The sequence below is a fragment of the Clupea harengus genome, chromosome 25 (genome assembly GCF_900700415.2).
Source record: "Clupea harengus chromosome 25, Ch_v2.0.2, whole genome shotgun sequence".
NCBI lineage: Eukaryota > Metazoa > Chordata > Actinopteri > Clupeiformes > Clupeidae > Clupea > Clupea harengus.
In genome coordinates this window covers 5,129,407-5,139,953 of record NC_045176.1, presented here as the reverse complement: position 1 = coordinate 5,139,953, position 10,547 = coordinate 5,129,407, and the positions used below count along the sequence as shown (strand labels likewise).

General features: G+C 39.9%; 1 protein-coding gene across 2 annotated transcripts; it reads left to right on the top strand.

Moving 5' to 3' along the window:
* The first annotated feature begins 862 nt into the window (after positions 1-862).
* On the top strand, positions 863-10,488 carry mapre2 (microtubule-associated protein, RP/EB family, member 2). Of its 2 annotated transcripts, none has more exons than XM_012817561.3 (7): positions 863-957; positions 5,804-5,931; positions 6,645-6,790; positions 7,437-7,653; positions 7,873-8,018; positions 8,412-8,570; positions 9,048-10,488. In XM_012817561.3, the coding sequence occupies exons 2-7, from the start codon at positions 5,811-5,813 to the stop codon at positions 9,132-9,134; spliced, it is 876 nt and encodes a 291-aa protein (XP_012673015.1). In that variant the 5' UTR covers positions 863-957; positions 5,804-5,810; the 3' UTR covers positions 9,135-10,488. The 2 variants fall into 2 exon arrangements, with proteins under 2 accessions (XP_012673015.1, XP_012673013.1); XM_012817559.3 differs by lacking the exon at positions 863-957 and adding an exon at positions 3,393-3,642.
* Positions 10,489-10,547: the final 59 nt, after the last annotated feature.

Here is a 10,547-nt window from a genome sequence, read left to right as displayed (position 1 = left end):
AGCTCTCCTACTTTAAATAAGCCTAAAACAGAAATAAATTAGCCGACGCAGTTGGACGAATGCTCAAAATGCGTGACTGATGTACAATTCAATACACATTGGTAATGTTTAAGGGGTTTGCAAAGGAGCAGATACAATAACAGAACAAGGAGATTAAAAAAGGTAAAGTGCGTTAGAAAATGAAACTCAAAGAACATAAATATACGCAAAGTACAGTGCATTCGATCAGTTAACAAAGAGCATCTGAGAAGTCTAGATTTGAAACTGGCTACAGTTGGAGCACATTTGATGTCATCAGGAAGTCTTAGGCCTGTGCCTATGTCAGTGATATTTATTCTAGTTAAAACAGTTGTAGACTATTGCTGTAATAATCAAAGCACTTCTTCAGCTTAGACTAGACTTGAAATGACTTAATATAATGAAAGATCGCATGTTTTGAAACAGTACACAGAAACAACAATACAAAAGTAAGCTGAACACAATAAGAGAACTAGATTTCAATTGTAGCTTAATTAGAATCAAAAAGGTCTCCTAGGCTGAATGCTTGAAAAGCAGTGATTGATTAGTATATTAAAAAACTATCAACATCACTGTTGCAACCCAAGAGAGATCCGACAGTAACAGCGACAGAGATGATGGCTGTCTAATGAATGAAAATAATCAGTTTGCTAATATTATCGTGCTAATATTTGCGACGGTCTGCTGTTTCAATGAATGTGAATGCCGGAGTATAATTTGGAACCGCTGGAATTCGTTGAACAGCGCTCTCATTTCTAATTGGCGGGATAAAACATACGGTACATATACACCAATTGGCTTACACAATGTTAACTTCTTGTCAAATAAGAAACGTGTGCTTTTCGCCGTCACCATCTCCTACAATGAGCAGGAAGAGGGTGGGGTGACAAGCCGAAGAAATTGGCATATTTCATCTGGATGAAGAGTAACAGTTCAACGGTGAGTCGCAGGCTTTCACAACGCCGTGTGTGCAAGATTGAACTCCATGTACTATATCTCTCTATTTCGTTAACCTTTCGTGTTTCAGTTCAGCTGATTTGTTTTGTAGCTCACTATACATCAGTCACCTTGTTATGACAGTTTGAACTATTAGGCTACTAGCTTGCTAGCTTAGCTACCAGCATAACCAGCTGTTTGTCAACTCGACTTGTCTGTTCTGATTAGCGAACCAGCTAGCCTTAGTAGCAAATACACTAACATCAGCAAATGTCAACTTTGTTGTTTTGGCTAAACGCTTTGTGAAGCTTAATGGTAATTAAAATATTATAACAGTACTCTATGCTGTCTGTCCTTCATTGCAGTGGTATAAATATAATTATACCGATAGAGGCAGCTAACATGAGTAGCCACTTAGCTAATAAGCTCTTGCAATAATTCGTACACGGTTATTTTACGGTGTTTTGGGTTATTGGGCCAGTGCAAAGTGCATTGCAGATTTAATGCTACTGAAAAGCATGCATTCAGCCTAACACCAAACACGTTACCGTTGAATGTAACCGTATGTTTGGATTTAAGATGAATTAGCCTATTAGCACACACACTTCATAGTAATCTTGCAGAAAAAAAATATATCCAGGGAAGGGCAGGATGCTCTAATTCACCATACAACGTGGTTGTGATGGTGTTATAACTAATGTGAATGCTACTTGATGTTGCTCATCAACGAACGGAGTGAAAGTATATCAAGGAAAACATAATTACATTATCTGGCATTTGTAAAGGAGTCCAATCTGCCCCATACGCTAATTGTAAAACGTTTTTTCCCCAGCAGTTTCAGTCGTGCGCATGTTGTATTCAAAGGTACCTGCGGAAACATTGGCTTTGGCATCAAATCATATACGTAATTAAAATAAGTTGGTTTCATGCGTAAGTTTTAATGATAACACTGACAATGGACAAAAGGTCCAACAACAACATTCATCCTCTGTGGGTGTGTCTTGAAATGAGTCGGGTCTGGCTTCAAAGCTAAATCTTCTAGCCCCATTATCCTTGACACAAAAAGGCATTTTGAGTAAGAGTTGTGATAGTTGTCTTGTCATTATTAACACAATTAGTTACCATAATCTTGTCACTCATTTGTGAAATGTATTTTGTTTTATTTATATAAATTATTATAGAAAGCTATTCCAGGTTTTTAAAGTTTGTTTATGTCACGACTTTTAGAACATGTTCTCTTAGTAACATTCTATACATTGTATTTAAAGAGACAGTGTGCAACAATTTGCCACTTTTTGAAGCATGTTTTATTAAGGCAACTAATACTGTTATCGTCAAATTAATTTACATGGTATATGGTCATGTAAACACACTTGTCGTTCCAACTAGCCGCTTAGTCTATGCAATAAACAGTTCTGTGGTTCGGGTCAGACCATCCTGCGAAAATGTAAAAAAAAAGCTTTCATAGGACAACTATATTGCCAAGACATGAATTATCATACTAGCATGGCTTTTATCAGTGGTGTTTTGGATTCTGCATAGTTTGATTGCTAGTTTTCAATCAGAACTCCATGCTGTTGCTTTAACAGTTCTGCTTTGAATGGTCAATTTCCCTGTTAGGCTGTTAGGCCTAAATCATGGTGGTACATGAGTTATAATTGTGCTATTTCATTGACGATTGCACAAAACCTCCTGGATACCATTTTGAATCGCTTGGTAATCTGTTCAATTTCTGTGTAGACTTAAACCACAGGCCATAATATATGGGCATTTATTTTAGCTACATTCGTTTTTAAGAATTTGGAATTAGTTTTACGGATTTCTATTTAGAATATAATGGTTACATTTTTTCTTCAAGGACTCTAATCAGAAGTCTTAAGAAAATTTTTACATCTCGGTTTGTAAGTCAAGTTTTATCATTACTAGTTTTGCAAATCAAAATGAACCATAATACCATGTATTTTGCCAAAAAATGTCAAGAGTTCCAGAGAAAGACCATGGCTAGATCTATGATAATGAATTTCAATTTGTTATCATTCATTATACTTGAGATGATAGCCCACCACTACAGTACAGTAGTTCTCTGTAGTGTGAAAAGGGTCCCTCAACAATATATTTAACTCAGCATTACTGTTATATTATAATTCATATACAATATAACCAGTAGATTAGAGTCTCAATAATATAGTGTTAATTTGGTCAGGTCTTTGAAGCATTCCTCCTGCTGAAGCAAAACTCGTTCAAGCATTTTGGGAAGTCATTCTGGAGTAGTCAATTTAAGAGGCTCAGTAACTCCTTTGTATGTTTTGACAGACTTTATTCGAGGGGGCACAATAATGTTTCATGTTTCCATAAGGGAAAACTGGATGGTTTCTATGGTGGAACCCTCCCATGGTCACATGACCCTGCTGTTTCAGACAGCTTTTCAGTGACGTCGCTGTAGAGCCAGAGATTTGCTGAGAATAATCGGGGCGAGCGCGATCAGAGGTGCGGCAGTAGGAGTTACACACACCGTCTATTGCTTCTCCACCGTGAACAGAAAACTGTTCAATATTTTAGTGACCTAATGCCAGGTCCCACCCAAGCACTGTCCCCAAATGGAGAAAATAACAACGACATCATTCCGGACAACGGAACCAACATCATTCCTTACAGAAAAAATACTGTTCGGGGAGAGCGCGCCTACAGGTAAACTAGTGCAATGCCTCGTTTTTGCGTGGTTATTTCTGGCAACTTAGCTTCAAACCTAGGTCTGCAAAAGGGATGATAATACATTTGTCTACTTAGCAACGTCGAAAAGCAAAATAGTATAAACACTCTGTCTTACAGCATGTGACACTCTTCATCATGTTAGCGCCCTGCTGCAGAGAGCCCGAAACCAAATCCTTTGATTACCATAGTTCTGTTAACCTAATGTGGTTTGCTGTAATTGTGAAATGTCTTTCTTACTATCTTTCTTCCAGTGAATTAGTTAGGTAGTAAGCGGTAGGTGATTGGCTCCATAAAAGGTTGGTAACCAGCTGGTTATCCTGCTACCCAATGCAATAGTGAGTTAGAATGGTCGTCGTTTCCTCTGACAGAGCAGACATCAGATACCGTTAGCTACTGGCTAACGTCCATTAGCAATCACAAATAAGATCAACGGGTATTAGCCTACGCAGTGAAGCCTTGTCTGTCAGACAGGGTAGAACTAATGGTTGCGATGAAAATCGAGTTGTAGATACCCCGGAGATTTTTAACCTCACATGCACATCTAGCTTGTTTGCTAATGGTATAGATAATGTTAATGTTAGCAAATTGGCATGTTGGTCTGGAGCTGGCTGGTGGAGACATGGAACATCCGCTTTTGTTGACACGACAACGGCAATCCCGGTTTTTCTGAATCCTGAACCATTGTAGTTATGTGGTTGCCACCCAGTATTCGCTATAGAGATACATTTGACTCTCTATGTGTCTTCGTAGTGTCAGGACAATGCCACTGGTAACCCAAATTCCTCCTCAGCCATCCTTGCCCTCGAAGTCGCATCATAGTAAACTGATCAAAAGCTAGCGAACGTTTTATAGAGAGCATTTAACGCTAGCTAAGCTAATTAAGCTTTGGCGTCGGCGAACTGGGAGGAGATATTTGCCTCCTGCAGTTGGAAGGAGTTTTAAGAAGCTTATGTAAGACATGTTGGTTATCTCGATAGACATTGAAAAAAAAAAATATGTGTCCCGTCTCTCTCTGCCATCCTTTTTTTCTAACATATTAGCGCATTGTTGCACAATGACTGGTTTATTTGTATGGATTTGTGTTTACATTCCTTTAATTAACTAAGGGTCTGTCCCATTCAGGGCCTGTCCTGATGTAATCCTTTGCTTACCATAAACCGATGTTAACACCAGGTCATTGTGGATGCCTGAGGAGTAAGACCTGTCAAAGGCTAGAGGGCACTTATACAGGCTCGTAGGAAACTGTGTGTGTCAGGGGTGGGGGTAGATGTGGGAGAGCATGCAGCGTCTTCCTCACATCCTTGTGTTCTTCCCACAGGGTGCGGGACCTCTAAATTGTAAAGTTCATGGTAGGTGTCTTTTTCCAGACACCAAACTCTATTCTATGCGAACCTTCCCAGAAATGGAATCGATATAGGCCTGTTCAGGCCATGTTTAGGGACTCACACAAGATACGCTGGTCTTTATCTTGACTGTGATAATTCACTTAAATGTTTTTTTTTTTTATCAATTTTTTTTTTATCATCCATATTTTTCCCCCATCTCAGCCATCTCATCTCATTGACATCAGTGGCAATCACACTGGGTGAATATGACCTCTAATTCAACAGAAATAATAGAACTTTAATAGAAGTGATTAGAACCAAAATGCTGTCCATGAACTGGCTTGTACATCATTTCCTGAAGTGTAAATATGAAACCCATATTGTGGATGCTTTCCCTTCTGAATGGGGCTTTCCTCTCCTGTAACACGTTTTTTTTTTTAGTAGAAAAAGGAGCATAGTAAGAAGTAGGTGATGTCTATTTTTACACCATATCCGCATTGAGGACAGGCGATTACACTGGGCAGTGAATTTCTTGCAAGTGAAATATGAAATGTAAAATTAGGGTTATCCTCACACCTAGGCCTATTTTCCACTTTATTTAAACATGCACGTGCATTTTCATGTGCTTTTGATGTGCTATTGTCCCAGTGTCAAAATGAGAGTTGTGATGTTTCAAATGTAATCTACCAGTGTAACAAGCACTGAACAACCACAACGACCATCACTGAAACCATTTGCTAAATGAGGCACAGTGGAGGCAGGGTAGTCCACTAATTGTTGTTGTTGTTTTTTTGTTTACATTATTTTCACAGTTGGGGGATGGCGGTCAATGTGTATTCTACCTCAATAACCCAGGAGACGATGAGCAGGCATGACATCACTGCCTGGGTTAACGATCTTGTGTCTCTCAACTACACTAAAGTTGAGCAGCTGTCTTCAGGTAAGTGCAAGCATGTCCTCTAGTGCTCTATTGGAGGAAGATGGCTGGCCTACTACCCTAATTAGAGAGTAATGGACTGAGAATGAGATAACAAGGATGTTACAAATTAACACTGATTTATCCACATTTGGGAAACTATGCATAGAGCTTCATTTGGCATTATGCTGATAATATCTTACCTCTGAGAGAGTGAATGGTTCAACTGTGATACTATCCTCTATTGCTACATATTTCTTATATAGTTCATAACAAAAAAATATTTTGAGGCTGTTGCTAAAGGGTTGTCCTCAAAGAGTATTCATAGGGTAACCATTTTTAAATTCAAACTCAAGCTGGCCATTGCATTGCGTGACCCTGTGGGTTCTAATAGATGTTTTAGTTTATTGATCGTTGTAGTGCACAATCGTTTGACAGCCAGGGATGTGGTAACAGTTGACCTAATGGAATGCTGTTGGCATTCTGAGTTAAATCAGAGACCGAATCTGTCAGAAGCCTATCTTGGTGAGGCCTAATGGCACTCAACTATATGGAAATCGAAGCCCCTGGAGTCAACACACACATACAGACATACACACACATACACACGCACATACACACGCACATACACACGCACATAAACACACACACACATACCCACACACACACACACACACACACACATACACACACACACATACAGTTTAAATGTAGTAGCTTTTGCTTTGTCTTTGTAGGGGCAGCCTACTGCCAGTTTATGGATCTGCTGTTTCCTGGCTGCATCAGTCTTAAGAAGGTCAAGTTCCAAGCCAAGCTGGAGCATGAATACATCCACAACTTCAAGCTGCTGCAGGCCTCTTTCAAAAGGATGAATGTGGACAAGGTGAGTGGATGAAGGCCACAGAGTTTTCAGCTGGATGCCAGTCTGCCCAAACATGTACTTAATTTAGTAGATGAACATCAGTGAATGGCTGTGCAAGTGATCGGTAGTGCTGTGTAGTAGAGGTCTGCCTGGGATGCATTTTTCAGTCCCGCTCTCTCAAGATCCTGTCCTGCCTGTTTTTGTTAAACACAGGTTATTGCTCGCTGCTCTAGTGCAAACACGAATACAATTCTGTTTAAAAATACTACTTTTATTTGATTTTATACATATATTTATATTTTGCGGGAGTCCAGCACATCATGTCTTTATCCCACTCATGGACACGTATCAGTTTCTTCCCGCCCGAACGCGCACTCCAAAATTAGTCCTGCGCCGCACGCTTGCGTCCTGGACTAGTGGTACTCCCGCTCGAGTGCAGGCCTCTACTATGTAGAAGGTTTTCGTGAAATGAACATGAAGAGGCTAAGTTTCATAACAGATGTGATTTGAAAGTGATTTATGTTCGTGAAATATTGATTTCTATACACACATACTGTACATAAAAGTACAATACCTGGTGCAATGTTTTTTTGGGAATGTATACATGTTTAAAACTATTTATGTTGGTGTAGTGTTTAGTCAGACTGCTTTTTTTTCCTTCTCAAAGATCATTCCTGTAGAGAAGCTTGTAAAAGGACGATTTCAGGACAACCTTGACTTCATCCAGTGGTTCAAGAAGTTTTTTGATGCCAACTATGATGGCAAGGAGTATGACCCACTCGAGGCCAGACAGGGACAAGATGCCCTTCCTCCGCCCGACCCTGGCGAGCAGATCTTCAACCTGCCAAAGAAGTCCCACCATGCAGCGAGCTCCCCCACAGCAGGTAACGCCTCGGGTTCCATCCAGGCATTCATGTGGAGCTTCATGTCAATTTAAAAATGTTCAGTTTCTCAAGATGCATGATGCTATTAAGTATACCACTGATAACTCTTAACAAACTATTGATTTGAGTGTATATCAGTGGGAAAACAGTCCTTGCTCATGTTGTGTCTAAAGTCATCACCCCCTCCCGGAAACTAGCTTATTATGCATTTGTGTCCAGGAGCTACCAGATCGTCCAGTTCAACCCCCAAATCGTCAACACCGACATCTCGGCCCTCCTCAGCCAAGCGAGCCCCTGTGACCTCATCAATTCCTGCAAGGGGAGAGAAGGAACTCGAGGCCCAAGTGACACAGCTCGGAGATCAGGTCTGCACTTCCTACCTGCTGTTCCTACTAAATGCACCTCAAACCTTAATCTTAATACAATTGTATTCATATGCAAGTGTATACTACTATTATAGTGTACATATAACATAGTCATACACTGTCATCACTTGCAATCATGTATAAGCTTACATGTGCTGATGGAATTACCGACAATAATTGTAACCCTCATTACATTTAGTCATTTAACAGATGTTTTTACCCAGCAAGTGATAGTTGTGTAAATATATCCAATATATCACTACTTTTGGGTAATGGGACCAGCGCTTCCAGCTGGTGTGGCATGCAGAGAGATAGATGAACAAGTAGATGAATGATTCAGCTCTCTAGTAAAGTGGTATCATTCAGGTGTATCCTGTGTCCTGTGATCTGCAGTTAAACACGATGAAGCTGGCACTGGAGGGCGTGGAGAAGGAGAGGGACTTCTACTTCGGGAAGCTGCGGGAGGTGGAGCTCCTCGCTCAGGAGCACGGTCCAGAGAACACCCCTTTTCTTGACCGACTGATGGAAGTCCTGTACTCGGCAGACGAGAATGTAAGTACCAATTATGTCTCTGTCTCACAGTTAAGGTCATGCATGCGCAGATTAAACATATCTAATACGTAAACTAGGTACAAGTTGGTTTGAGTAAAGGACCTCAATGTTTTGTAAGATAAGACTTAAAAACACCCTTTAATTGGAGGTTTTGGGTTAGAATAATGGAAAATTCTTCCCTCTACTCTTTCAGTAGGTTTTACTGCATGTACTGTATTTAAGATGGCTCTTGAGACCTTTAAATATTTTTATAAATCCTCCAAAGTACTGTTTTTCAGTTTCTGACTTTCTAGGTTGCAAACAGTTCATAGGCATATTTTGGCAGGGCATGTTGCATTAATAAATGCTGTGTTGTGCAACATGTCTCACATGGCAAGCATGCACGCTAACATTACACCTGATGCAGTTGAGCTGAGTGTGCATGTGGGCCAGGAATGCAGGCTCGTGTTGAGTTCCTCCTCATGTTCCCCACGGCAGGAGGCAGGAGCTGAACTCGGGGAAGAGGCAGAGGCCCATGGCAGAGAGGAGTTGGCTCAAGAACCAGAGGAGCAAGATGAGTACTGAGCTCCAGGGAGAGTGCAACTCCTTTCTGTTTCATGAGAACTGTTTTTAAAATCCCAGTATTTTTTTGGTTCATTTTTTTCATCATTCGGTTTTTTGGTTGTCCTGAGGATTGAGCACATAAAGCATCCTAGAAGCACCCCCTGTCCTTCCTTTTTTTATTCACTACGTCGACGCATACTGTTTGTTTTTCCTTTGGTGACTATCATTGGTTTGAGACGCTGCATCCTGTCCGTGTCATGTCCCTCCTTTCCTGAAGGGTCCACATGCTCCGACCATCCTGATTGTCTTTTTTTAAATCAAGGACTCTTTGCCTGAAGCAAGAAGTTCCCCAACTTCTTTTGTGAGGCCGTGTTTGTGAAGGATGGATAGCTTATATCCGTTGGCAGTATCCTCTTCATGCATTTTTTTTATTTGTCTTTTCCATGTTTTTACATATCAAGTGTAGTAATCAGGAAAAAAAGAACAATGCAATAAGCATAGTCCGGTAAGGCTTGTAGAAGGGCCTGTGGAACTCCCTAATGCTCTGAATTTTGCTTCTCTTAACTGTTAGAAATATGCTTCTAGAACACTCTGCTTGCTCCTGGATCCGAGAGGGTATCCTTGTCCATAAACTAGGTTTACTAAGCCAGTTTGTGAGCATGACCCATTTTCCCTTTCTGATAGTCACGGCAGATACCTTGTCATACCGCAATCCGTGCATTCATGAGAACAGCAAAGCTAGACTTTCACCGTAACAGGGTGCTGCAATTTTAAATGAATTATATGTATTGTAATGTCTTAAATGGGCAGCATTGCAATCTGTTGTCTTGATGCGCATTCAATCGTGTAAAGCGTGTCATTGCAGTGTCCAGTAAAAAAAAAAGGAAAGAAGAAAACCATCCCTCACCGTCCAGTTACCTGAAACAAACCATGTATATTAAAGATGTTTTAATATAATTTTGAACCACAGGTTTTTAGCAAAAATACCAGGCAGATCACCAAGTTATACGTATATGGCATAAGAGTATCCCAGTGCATAGTATACTTTTTCATGATATTGCATTTATTTCCATGACAACTAAACTCTGCAGCTCACCGCTTTAGTCATATATTGTGTACAATGAAAAGGAATGTAAACATGTATTGTTAATAATTATAGACAATGTTTTTTTTTCTTCTTTTCAATAGCCCACTCATTATGCATTCCCCAAAATGTGTTGCATGTTTGCATTTTATTTGTGAATAACTTGACCTGCTTTTTACATATTTAATAAAAAATAAAAAAAAAACAATGTTTAGTGAGCTGTGTTTTTGTATGTTTACCCTGCTGATTTGGATGGATTTGCTGTAATAAACCCTTCACTTTAAAGGACAATATTGTATTGCATTCCTTTGTAAAATTAATTTCACATTATATTAATTTAAACTTGGGAA